Raw genomic sequence first — 12870 nt, forward strand, 5'->3', positions numbered from 1 at the left:
GCACGCCCTCGCCCTGGGCACCCTCCCGCGGCGAGCCTCCAGGTCCTGCTCATCTCTCCCTCCGCTGCCAGGCGGCCCGGCGCTCTCCGGCCGGGCCTGGAGCCGCTCGGCCGCCGGGGATCGGTAGGGAGCCGAGGGCGCAGCCTCGCCGCCTCCCCCGGACTCTCCTCTGCGCCCCGCCCGCGCCGCGCCCCCACCACCTCCCCCTCCGGGAGAGGGACCTCGCCAGGCAGCCGGTGGCCCGCCGGGCTCCGCTCCGCGCGGCGCCGGCAGCGGCGGGGGCAGGGCGCGAGCGAGGGAGCCCGCGAGCCCGCGAGCCCGCGAGCGGAGCGGCGAGGCGGGGAGGGGACGTGCTGCCGAGCCGGGGCTGGAGCAGCAGCGGCGACGGCGGCGGCGGCAGCGGCGGCGGCGGAGGGAGGGCCCCACGGACAGACGGACGCACGAACGGACCGAGCGAGGGAGGGAGCGAGCGAGACTTCGCCGGCGAGGAGGAGCGGCGCGAGCGGCGACTGCTGGGCGCTTCCCCGCGCTGCTGGGTGCTCGGCGCCTCCGCGGCCCCCGGCTCCCGGCCGCAGCTTCCTCGCGCGCGCGGGGCGCGGGGTGCGGCGCCCGGGGCTCGCTTAGCCGAAGGTAAGAGGGACGCGACCGAGCCTTCTGGAGCCAGGAAGTGCGAGGAGCGCTGCTCCCACGCCTGTTGCTCCAGCTGCCCACGCGGCACCCTCCCACTCCCGCGCCCGGGTGGGTGGGCGCTGGGGCGCCGGAAGGATTGGGGGTGGGGCCGGCGCCTTAGGGGAGCAGGCAGCCGGCCCGGGGGCGTCGGTTCCCGCGGGCTGCGGAGCCACCTCCGGGCAGCGAGGCGCTGTGAGGTTTGGGGGTGGGAGTGCGAACCTCTGCCCTCGTTCCATTGGCCTGCCTTCCCTCGGGGGTGCCAGAGGCAGCGCCCCGGGATCTGGCGGCAGGTGGCGACGGCTCGCTCGGTCCCCCGCTCTTTGTGAGAGGAGAAGGAGAGAAATGGCTGAGGGTGGAAGCTGGGTGCACTTTGGGGCTCTTCACAAAGTTCTCCAGCCGGGCGAGCCGGTGGTGTGTCTACCCGGGGCTGGGGGCCCGCGCTTCTGGGCCCGCCCGACGCCGCTCCCACCCTGCGAGCTCTGGGAAGGGTCTCTGAGTGACACCGCGGGCCAATGCGGCCCCGAGGAGGCTTCGAAGGACTCCCTTTGCGAGGTGTTTACACTGGGGATGAGGCGCGGAAGGGACTGGGCAGAGAAGTTACCTGGAATCCACTGAATTCCTGCACTTGCTTGGTGTTGACATTTGAATCCAGTCCAAGATGTTTTGCTTTTATCCTGGGCAGCCGTGATATGTCAGCAACAGGCTGAGGTTCGGGACCTGGAAGCTTAGAGCGAAGAGAAGGCTCGGTCTTTCTCAAGAAGGGGTGTCTGAACTTTCGCGCTGTCTTAGGTACACTGAGCTCTTTTAAAGACCTGATTGCTATGTGGTGCATGATGGTACTTTGCATGAATGTACGGTGATAGTTAAATCCATGCTTTATTTACTGCTACTTCAAGGGAACCTGTATATTTAATGTCTGTAGAAAGGGGGCCTGGGCGTGCATGAATTCAATGCAGAGCGTGTGGACATTTCCCCATGTGGACACATTGGCACAGGGCGGGAAGGGATGCTTATTTTTCCTTGTCTACTGGAATGCCGCAAAATGCAAGTACACAAGAGACCCCCAGAGGAAGAAAGATTAGTAGCTCCTTCGTTCCCTTTTGCTGTTGAAGAGGCTGGAGGAAAAAGAAAAAAGAGAGAGTTCAGGAAAGTGCCCTGGCCAGCCCAGAAGTGGCACTGTGGGTGATGAGGATGTCTGTGTGCCCCAGGCCTGTACTCCAGGGATCCCCAGCTTGGCACACTGTCGGTGTCATGCCTGCCTCCTCTAACCCTGTGGGCCCAGGAGAAAGCTCCCTGGGTTTTCGGGGCCCTTCCTTCCCCCAGACGGTCCCTGTTCTGGGCTGAGGGATATGATGTAAAATTGTGGAAAGTAAAAGTTTCCAGAGATTCTGCACAGCCAGCTCGCTGCCCAGGTCCCCCCCTTTGGGGGGGGTTTCGTTGCCTTGTGCCTGGGCACAGGTTGGGTGTCCGTCCCCAGGACAGGCTGTCTGATCACTTGGCCCGCTTCTGGCCCTCTGCCTCCCCCACAGAAGCTGGGGAACGGGGCTGCCTTTTTACAGCAGGGCAAATGTGTTTCCCTTTTCCATGATTTTTTTTTTTTTTTTTTGCCTGTGTCGTTTCAGCACTCACCTGTTTTAAATGTCTCTTTCCCATCCTCCCCCCACCCCCATCTTTTCCCACTGTCAAACTCTTCTGCCAAAAACAAAAATAGCTTCAGATTTTTTCATTTGTAAGGCGTCCACGTCCTAGTAAAACCTTGGCATTTGAGGCCTGTGCAGTGCCATTGGCTGGAAATGGGGCCGCACTGTGGTGCCTGTTGCAGGAATTCATAGCCAGGTCGGCTCTGGGAGGTGTTGGTGCCCGTCAGAGGGCGAGCGCTGTGGCAAGAACCCTTGCTTGAGCCGGGTCATGCCTGCTAGGTGGTGTGGAGGGTATGGTTGGTGTGGCTTTAGGCGTAGTATCTGGTGGGACACTTTTCCTTCCTTTCCAAACTCAGACACACACACACACACACACACACAGGGCAGGGAGAAAGTATCGATACCTTTTTGGTACCTTTTACCAGGGGAACAGGACTTGACGCTCTGGAGACAGCCTGGCCCTGTTTGGGAAGATTGTCCTGGATTAACGCATGGGGTGAAGGTTTGGCCTTGGGACCAGAGGCTTTTATGATAGATAGGGAGGGACTGCTCTTCCGTCCCCAGCTCTCAATTATTCATCTGAAAGCAGTCTGTAAAATACTCATGGCCCTCGGAGGAAAGGAGATGGGCATGGCTGGAGAGGGAAGTGGTGGGGCTCAGCTTGGCAGGGGAAGGTACCAGGCAGTGAGGCATGGGAGTCAGGGAGAGAGCACTGGGAATCGGAAGCCCAAGGGCACCACCCTCCCAGGGTGCACAGCTGCCTACCTGGCCTAGGCAGGGTGCTGTAGGGTCCCTCTTGGCTCTGTAATCACTCACTTACTCTTGGCTCCTGGATCTCCCTCAAGGTCCTGCCTTTCTGAGCTCCATTCTGGGATAGAGCAGGCGTGCTAAGAGTCAGAAGCCCAAGGTCCAGGGTCTGGAGCCCGGCCCCCTTTACCCTTCAGAAGGGTGGTCGGAAGTTCTATGGATGAACTGGGCCTTGGATGCCTTGAGTTCTGAGCGATGCAGGTTGTGCGCCCTTTTCTGGGCACCGGCCTCATGAGGAATTCCCAGAACTGCCTTTGCTAAAAGGAGGCTCCGACGAAGTCTGTCCCCACAGCCGCAAACCCAGATGCTCTACTTCCTGTTTCACACGGGGGACTGTCATGGAGCAGCCTCAGCGAGACCAGAGCTACAGGCGTCATGTCCTGGATCCAGTCGAATCAAGGATTATTTGAGCTAAAGCTCTCCTTGTCACTTTCCTGTTCGCTTCTCTCATTTGACAGATGAGGGTTGTGAGGCCCAGAGGGCAATGGGGGCTTGCGGTCACAAGTTCAAAAAGAATTGGAACTGGAATGTAGGGCCTCCAGACCCTATGCTTCCTGCTGCCTGGGGGCAGGGAAGGCAGGGTGGTCTCTGCACCCTGCTTGTGGGAACAAACGTATCTGGCTACACCCAGATCAGGAAAGCCATTTGGCAGTGAGCTCATCAGTGGCCTGTTGGAAAATCATCACTTCCCATATACGTGGAACCTCGGCACTTTGAAGGAGTCTCGGCTCCTTTCCTAAAACTTGTCAACATAAATGTCCATGTCAAAGGATTTTAATTAACTGTTGCTGTAAAAGTGCCTCACACAGCGCCCATCATCAGTGATCAGTAAACGTTAGCGGATCTGAATGGAATTATCTTGTAGCCATGTTTACACCGTAGGCTTGCTTCCCAAACCCCCCTCGCTCCTTAGAAAACCTAGCTGAGTGTGTGCTAAGGGACCACAAATCCTCCTAGTAACCTAAAGGAAACTCGGGGGAGTTAGAAGGGTAAATTTCTTGAGGAAAGATCCAAAATGCAGAGGCTCTTGTACCAGCCTTGGATGGGTTGTCAGGCACTGCCTCAAACAAATCCCCCCCACACAGCCCGTCCTTTCCTCAGTTCCCCTAATCAAGAGCTTATCAGGCCTGCGCTGTTTTTCTGTTCCCTGAGTGGTGACATTTATGGGGAATGTCATTGTCATTCCTGATGTCTTCTGTGGCACCTGAATCAACCTCCCTGTCTGAGGAAGCAGAGGGGCCTGTGAAAATGCTCCTTAGCGTATGTGGGGAAACTGAGGCAGAGATTGGCTCCTCCGGAAAACTCAACTGGGAGCCACAGTGCATCACAGGCACTTAAGTTGGATCCATCTTCAGTGTTTACTGAGTGATTGCAGAGAAAATGCCTACTCTTGAAAACCCCTGAGAGGCAAGGCGTGGAGTAAAATCAATGGACTGCAGATGGCATCCATAAAATCTGGGTTTCCACCCACTGTCGGTAGGTTGAACACCTACTGATGCAGTGCATCTTGCAGCCTCTGGAGTTGTCACATAAAAATCCAGGTGTCATGGCCTTGACCCTTGAGCTTATCGTGGGATGGGGAAAGCAGGGAAGAAGCCCTGGCGGTAACCTTGAACGCCACATAGAGACGCTTGGGTTTAAATCTCTCTGCCCGTTTATTACATCCTTTAGCCAGTTGTATCTCCTCATGCTTCATCCTCCTCATCTGCACAACGGGGACGACAGTGGTGCCTGCCCCCTAGGGGTGTTGGTGGGGTCGATTGAGGTGGTCCCATGTAAGCACGTGGAACTGTGTTGCCTGGCAGTCAGCCCTCCGGAAACGTCAGCTACTGCTCTTCTTACAGGAAGACCCTGAGAAGCTCTATAGCACAGCGTTTCAGGGCACGTGGTGTGGGGTCAGACAGCCTGGGGTGGGAGCCCTGTTCCCCGCTCTTCGGGCTGGTAGACTGAGGCATTTCAGACCTGTTCCTAGGGTTGCCGTGAGGATTACATGAGAGGATCCCCAGGAGACAGTGCAGTGCCTGGCACAGAGTAAGTGCCCAATGACTGTGGGCCACGGTTATCGATAGAACCCGTGGAAGGTGCCTTGTAAGCCAGGGTGAAGGACGCTAGGGAAGAGGGCCAGACGAAGTGCTGAGAGCCCAAAGGAGGAGAGAATTTCAGAGAGGGGAGAGGAGGGCGCACCCCGAGAGAGGGAGAAGAACAGGTGGGATCCTAATAGGAGGGCTGGGTGGAGGGGGAGGCTCTTCCCCACAGAAGGACGAGAGCCCACAGCCAGACCCCACAGGGCTGTGCATGAATGAGCCCGTCTGTGGTCCAGGATGGGAGCCTGGGACATGGGGCTGGAATGAGAGGCCAGGATCCGTTTGTGGAAATGCCAGCATGCTGGGCCAACGGGTTTGGACTTGATTTTGTAGACTGTGGGAAAATCTTGCTTTAGGGAGACGACCCTGAGCAGAATGGATTTACCGGGAACAGGAGAAACAGAGGGGGGAGGGGGGAGACGAGACACCTGCCAGTGGGAAGGAGGCCTGAGGGAAGAGGGGCCTTAGTGAGGGCAGTAGAGCCACTGTCTCATTATTTGGCAATTCTGGGGGGTGGAGCAGTGAGGAAGATGGCCAAGGCAACAGGCCTGGGGTTGGGGATGCCACGAGCAAAAGGTGACGAGCAGGAGTCTTTTTGCAAGGCTCAGGCCTGCCTAGTTTCAGAGGCATCCAGGTGGGAAAGTCCAGTGGTGGCTCAGGAATGAGAGGAGGTAGAGAGCTGGCACATCCAGAAGAGCTGGGAGAAGCAAACAGGGTTGCCAGGGGAGGTTAAGCTCAAATCCCCACGAGAAGGCTCCTGTCTGCCTCCTTTATTTAAACCAACTGAATTCCAGAGGGTGCAAATAATTCTGAGATAGGATTGGTTCTGCGTGATCAGTTTAGGATTTGTGAAAGTGAGTGTGTCAACCCCAAACAATTTCCCGTTGCTGTTACGTGTGTTTCTGTGTCACCACATGGATCCCCACAGATGGTATACATTTGGGGATTGCAGAGTCATTTCACTATTGTCTTTAAAAAGCCAGATTTGCGAAGGTAAATCTGTTTCCCAAAGCCAAATATAATTCCCCGCAGGCCACTGTTCCCTCCATCCATGCAGGTGATGGGGAAGTGTGTACACGGCATGGTTCAAAGAGCGGTGGGTGAAGGGGGCCCCCCGCCCTGGAGGGACCGCTGAGGGTGGAGCGAGGCCAGGTGAAAGAGGCTGGCACTGGAAAGAGTATTGTTATATAACCCAGGGTGGGCAGATGGAGACGGGAGGCGAGGAATCTGGAGATGGCAATAAGCGTGGCTCAGCTTCCCTGGGAGGAAGGAGGGACAATGCATGGAAGGCAGGTGAACCAGGAATCGAGAGTCCTTTGCAAAGTGGAGGAGGAACCATAGCCCCACCGCCTCTCCCACATCTTTCTCTCAGGGCTCTGAGAGTGTGATTAGACACAAAGTTGCCAGCTGTCCCAGAGAGTAGCTTTCCACCAGGGTCAGCGGTCTTCAGGGGACTTGAGGACAGAGCTCCACTGAGCCCTGGGTCTACTGGGGTCACCTGCCATCTCAGGGAATTTTCCAGACATGGGTGGCCCCAGGCTCCCCACCGGTGAGGCGTGGAAAGACTGTTTACCTGATCGCCCACATCCACACACCATTGCTGATCACCCTAGTGGGTGAAGAGAGAAATAAAAATTAGCATGTTTACCCCACTTTTAAATTCGTTTAATGAGCACTCATTTACCCTCTCCCAATTTAAATTCGTAATAACGCCATAACCTTTCAGAGCTGATTATTACCCACGTCTTCCCAGATCTTTCTGCTAAAGAGGCTTTCCCTCCAAATGCTCCTGAGCCCTCTTGGAACTTGACAATTTGTCAGGCAGTCAACAACATCTGTGATCCCACACTGCCGTGCGGCCCCATGTTAACTGCTCTTCCGGAAAAGGGAGGGAAAAGACTCAAGTCCCTCTCTTTGGGAGTTCCCGTTGGGGCTCAGCGGTAACAAACCCAACTAGTAACGGTGAGGATGAGGGTTCGATCCCTGGCCTCGCTCAGCGGGTTAAAGATCCCGCGTTGCCGGGAGCTGTGGTGTAGGTCTGATTCCGGGGCAGCTCTGCTTCCACCCCTAGCCTGGAAACTTCCATATGCCGCCGGCGCAGCCCTAAAAAAGCAAAGCAAAAAAAAAAGTCCCCTCTCTGAAACTGGTGACTTCAGTTTCATTAATTTGTCTTCCAGACCCTTGCAGTTTCACTTCCTGTGGACCCTCCCCTGTGTCCCATTTCCCACCTGGGGGCCATCAGGGACTCACCGGTTCTCCGCGCTCTCTTCCTGCCTGCAGGGGTCGCTGAACTAACTCCAGGCTGGTGTGCGGGCCTGGCCGAGCAGGGGGCACCCAGGAGCTGGAGTCACCATGGCGGCCGGCGTCGCAGCCTGGCTGCCTTTTGCGCGGGCTGCGGCCATCGGGTGGATGCCGGTGGCCAACTGCCCCATGCCCCTGGCGCCGGCCGACAAGAACAAGCGGCAGGATGAACTGATCGTCCTCAACGTGAGCGGGCGGAGGTTCCAGACGTGGCGGACCACGCTGGAGCGCTACCCCGACACGCTGCTGGGCAGCACGGAGAAGGAATTCTTCTTCAACGAGGACACCAAGGAGTACTTCTTCGACCGGGACCCAGAAGTGTTCCGCTGCGTCCTCAACTTCTACCGCACAGGCAAGCTGCACTACCCGCGCTATGAGTGCATCTCCGCCTACGACGACGAGCTGGCTTTCTACGGCATCCTGCCCGAGATCATCGGCGACTGCTGCTATGAGGAGTACAAGGACCGCAAGCGGGAGAACGCCGAGCGGCTCATGGACGACAACGACTCGGAGAACAACCAGGAGTCCATGCCCTCGCTCAGCTTCCGCCAGACCATGTGGCGGGCCTTCGAGAACCCGCACACCAGCACGCTGGCCTTGGTCTTCTACTACGTGACTGGCTTCTTCATCGCCGTCTCGGTCATCACCAACGTGGTGGAGACGGTGCCCTGCGGCACGGTGCCCGGGAGCAAGGAGCTGCCGTGCGGCGAGCGCTACTCGGTGGCCTTCTTTTGCCTGGACACCGCCTGCGTCATGATCTTCACGGTGGAGTATCTCCTCCGGCTTTTCGCGGCGCCCAGCCGCTACCGTTTCATCCGCAGCGTGATGAGCATCATCGACGTGGTGGCCATCATGCCCTATTACATCGGCCTGGTCATGACCAACAACGAGGACGTGTCCGGCGCCTTCGTCACGCTCCGGGTCTTCCGCGTCTTCAGGATCTTCAAGTTCTCCCGCCACTCCCAGGGCTTGCGGATCCTGGGCTACACCCTGAAGAGCTGTGCCTCGGAGCTCGGCTTTCTCCTCTTCTCCCTCACCATGGCCATCATCATCTTTGCCACTGTGATGTTTTATGCAGAGAAGGGCTCCTCTGCCAGCAAGTTCACGAGCATCCCGGCCTCTTTTTGGTACACCATCGTCACCATGACCACCCTGGGGTAAGTGGGCGCCGGCGGGCTGGAGAAGGGCTGGAGAAGGGCGGCGGTTGGATGGGACGGTGATGCCGTGGATGGTGTCAGGACTGGCCAGGGGAAGATGGAATTGGCTTCCCCAAGTTGTAGGAGGCACATGAGTGAATTGTCTGGGGAGGACAGAATGCTCTGAATTGACTTTTCCTTTTGGGGTGCGGCATGTATTTTGCAAAAACGTGGAAAGTTCATTTCTTTTTTCAGCCACACACAGTCTGTGTACGTGTGTGGGGTGGGGGAGGGGGGAGCAGCGAGTGCTATATTCTCACATGCGTCTGTGCTTGCAAGGGCTGTCCTGCGGAGAAAAACAGGGTAGCGGGAAGGAAGAAGGCTGTGAGCAGTTCCGTGAGTGGTTTAAGGCGGGTACAGAATTCCATGAACAGAAGACACCTCGAACACTCTTTCTGGAGCCTTCCTGCACTTCTTTGTAGTGTGTGTGCAGGCTGTTTTCTGTTTTGCCTTACTTTTCTTTCCTGCCGCTGCAGATGCTCGAGGATTCAGTAGCTCTGAGCAGACTTTCTCTAAGTGACTCTGAACGTGGGTTTTCTGCAAAGTGGGGCACTTGATTTGCTTCTGTCTCACTGAAGGAGCAGCAGTCTTGCTTTCTCAGCCAGAGTCTGGATAGAATGACCCAGCCTACCTGGGCGATTGTGAGATGGTCTGAATGGATCCTGTGGTCAGACGCAGTAGCAGCAGCACCATCGCAGAGAGGGAGAGGCACTTGGCGAGGTCTCTCCCATCTCCCTGAGGTCCCCTCTCCAGCTGAGGTCGCCGAAATGTATTTACGGTGCTAGGATGTGAAGCTTTCCATCAGAGGACAGGGGCTCAGCAAACAGATTACCGTCTTCACCCTAGCGGGATTAGAGCCAGCGAAGGCAGCTTTATGGAGACGTGTATTTCTTAGGAGTTGCTGCTTCGACCGCTGGAAGTTGTTGAGGCCAATGCAAAAATCCCTTCACAATTCCTATGCTGGGTCTATATTTGCTTAGGCCGGAAAGTGTTATCTTGCTGATGGAGAATTCATGAAGCTTTTTATTTGGTGTTTGACAGTTGGGTTGGTGGCGTCCTAGTGATTCGATTTTTTTTTTTCCTGGCTGAAACCCCATGGCGCTTGTATCGGTTTTTCCATAGTGCCGAATGTGCTTATTGAGAATGACTGAGCAGGTGATGGGACCTTTTAAAATGATTACATTTGTCATTCTGCCACACAGGAGGGAGGAGCAAGGGGGAGAGCCAGGGGTGTCACTGTCCATTTGTGAACCACATTTGATGGGGGCATCCCTTCACCTCTTGTCTTTCTGACTGAAGCCACCCTGCCCTTTCCTGCGTCTCCAACACACAGGCACACAGTCTCCAGATAGCTGCTCCCACCCAGAGGGGGCGAGATTGTCTGCTCGTTTGACCTTGTCTCTTGGCTCAGGGGGCAGATGTGGCTTCCTGGCCCCCTGGGATGTTTAGGGGTAAAATGGGCTGGATAGCTGGCCACATTTGCTGCTTCTGTGCTAACGCGGCCATCCCTTCACTTTCCTGGAGGGGACCTCTCCCACGGCCAGGACCTCCTTGGTCACCCTCCGACTGTCCAGGGCCCTCCAGTGCCGCCTGATGGGACTCATGACACCTGAGCCATGCCTCAGGACTACCATGGGGGAGAAAACAGGACAGACAGATGGGCGTCAGAGTCAGAATGGGCCCCTTTCAGAGGACATCAATGGAAACTTCAGTGGCCACCTGCGCATTACTGTTTGTGGTCAGTGTAGCAGCACATGCGTGTCTACTGCGTGTCAGCCGCATCCTGGGCACTTTGCAGATGTTTTCCCTTTAAGTCTTCACCGCAACCCTGCAAGGTAGGAAAAATTCTATATAACTGTGAAGACGCAGCAAGCAAGGCTCAGAGAGGTTAAGCAAATATCTGTGGTCCCAGAGCTGCTTTTCAAATACCAGTCTGGTTGTCTCCAAGCCTCGCTCGCTCTCTCTCTCTCTTTTCAATTATTTTATTTTTATGGCCTCACCTGTGGCATAGGGAAGTTCCTGGACTAGGAACTGAATCTGAGTCACAGCTGTGACCTACACTGAAGCTGTGGCAACACGGAATCCTCTTAACCCACCACACTGGGCTGGGGATCAAACCCGCACATCTGCAGCGCCCCAAGCTGCTGCAGTCGGATTCTTAATCCACTGCGCCACAGCAGGAACTCCAAGGCCCTTTCTCTTTTCGCTCTCCACGCCTCTTGTTCCCATTGCTATCAGGGCCCTTAGGTGGAAATCAGACCCTCAGAATTATTTTATTATGGCCTCAGTGTGTCACAGTCTATTCCAGTCATGTCACCGCTTGAGACAGGAAGCGTCGGTGCAGGGCGTAGGGCAGGCACTGTGCTAGGCACACAGGGAATTTCTAAATAAGTTCCTTCGGGCCAGTTTAAGTGCTGCCTTTTCTGCTTTCATAGCAAAATCCAGTGTTTTACTGTCACCCGGGAGACCACTGATTGCCTTTAGCATTCACTCCGTAGATCATGGTCAAGTCCAGCATCAGGGGGTAGACAGTCCTGGCCTCGCATTTCCTCTTGGGAGGGAAGGGAAGGGCAAACAAAGCAAGAGGACTCTGCCAGAGAGTGAGGCCAAGAGGGAGGGCAGGGTGCCTGCGTGGGAGGGCGCATGCTCCCCTGACTGTGGGCGCTGTGGCCTCCTGATGGGGTGCATCCAGATGTCTAGCCCCAGGAGGAGGAGGAACTCATGGGCAAGGAAAGAAGCCTGGAGCTGTGTCTGCCTTAACCTCCGTTAAGTAACAGGAGAGCAGGCTTTTTCTCCCTCTCCACCCAGTGCTGGATTGGGCTGCTTCGACTTTGACCTGAGTTGGCAGTTGGAACCATCCCAGGCTCACTGCTTGCCTGTACACAGCAGGTGCCTGGCCAAGCACTTTTAGATGGATGGGTCCGTGTGGATGGGGCTCTTTCTCTGTTTGCCTGGTCTGACACTGTTCTCAGTCCCTTCCAGACCCACCTGTCCTCTCTCGAGGGTGAACCTAAGATCTGTGTCCGTCCCAGCCCTGGCCCCAGGGAGAGAGGAGGGCAGCCTTTACCTGGAGTGTGGTCCAGCCCAGGGGATGCTCTGCAGCACTGTGGGGTCTTCTCGCCCTTATCGGAGGTCTTATCCACCTGACCCCGGAAACCTTTCCTCTCCTCTGGCTGGTTTCTGTCTGGAGCACATGCACTGGCTAGCTGTAAGCTTGTTCGATCATTCCAGAAAGCCTGCCTTTGGCTTACTCTTTGCTGGCAATTGAGCCCCAAGGGGCTGTGTGATACCAAGGGCCGGTGTTCTGCCCCGTTCCACGTTCTGTCTGGTTGCTTCCAACAATTCCCGGCAGACTCTTAGTTCATTCTGTCTCCAGAACCTCCCGACTTCCTATCTGCAGTCTGGAGAGACTGTCTTGAGCTCCTTTGCCGAGCAAGGCTGACCTGACCATCGAATGAAGGAGTCCTGGCTTCCAGGCTCAGGTTGCCATCACGGCCCCCTCTCCCAGGAGCTGCTGATGGCTTACTCAGGGGTCCTCCAGGGAGGGATCTCCTGGAGCCAGTTATTCCCATTTATTTAATTTCTCAAAATATCGCCAGCACACAGAACAATAACAGCCCAGCCGGCTCCAAGGCTTGAGGACGGCTTTCCTCTGCAGCCTCCTGTGCCGGTGGGGAAGACCCCTGTGCCCAGCCCAGGCTTCCCTTGTGCCCCCTTGACAGTGGAGCTCCCAAATTCACCATAAAAGGATTAATTCCCACGCTCATGATTGATGCCATAAATAAAATAAATCCTCAGTCGTCTCAGTTCGCAGAGGGAAGGGATAACACAGAACTCCCACTATGAAACGAGACCGGCACATCTAGTTTGGGAATGTATTCTGTGGCGTAGACTTCTTCAAAGCAGAATTTCCTTCACTTTGTTCGACCTTGCTTGCCATCACCATTGGGCGGATCGCCTGAGCTGGTCCCGGGGCGAGGCTCATGTGGGGCGCTGGGGAAGGGGAGGAAAGCTTTGTGAGCAAGCGTCCGTCCATCTGCAGAAGCCATCCAGGGCCAGCTCCAGGCCGGATGCGATGAGGCGCTCTTGGGTACTTTGGGTGGGAGGGGAGTGGGCTTGGGAAGGCCCCCGGGGGCAGCCGAGCAGCTTCGCTCCTGATGAGACGGCCTGTGG

General features: G+C 56.3%; 1 protein-coding gene across 8 annotated transcripts in view; it reads left to right on the top strand.

The window, feature by feature from the left end:
• KCND3 (potassium voltage-gated channel subfamily D member 3) overlaps window positions 1-12870 on the top strand; it is a 376917-nt gene that overhangs the window by 149626 nt on the left and 214421 nt on the right. For 3 of the 8 annotated variants that reach the window (XM_085023632.1, XM_085023636.1, XM_085023638.1), the window contains one exon: window positions 7481-8658. In XM_085023632.1, the coding sequence (XP_084879758.1) occupies window positions 7553-8658 (1106 nt within the window). In that variant the 5' untranslated portion in view covers window positions 7481-7552. Of the gene's footprint in view, window positions 1-341; window positions 631-750; window positions 1459-7480; window positions 12867-12870 lie in introns of those variants that run through there. The other 5 variants (XM_001928519.8, XM_021090024.2, XR_014844501.1 and 2 more) reach the window with 4 other exon arrangements.

The sequence above is a fragment of the Sus scrofa genome, chromosome 4, assembly GCF_054392235.1.
Source record: "Sus scrofa isolate SSC_HxYL_T2T_F1_AM1 chromosome 4, Sscrofa_HxYL_maternal_Yorkshire_Landrace_v2.0, whole genome shotgun sequence".
Classification (NCBI taxonomy): Eukaryota; Metazoa; Chordata; class Mammalia; order Artiodactyla; family Suidae; genus Sus; species Sus scrofa.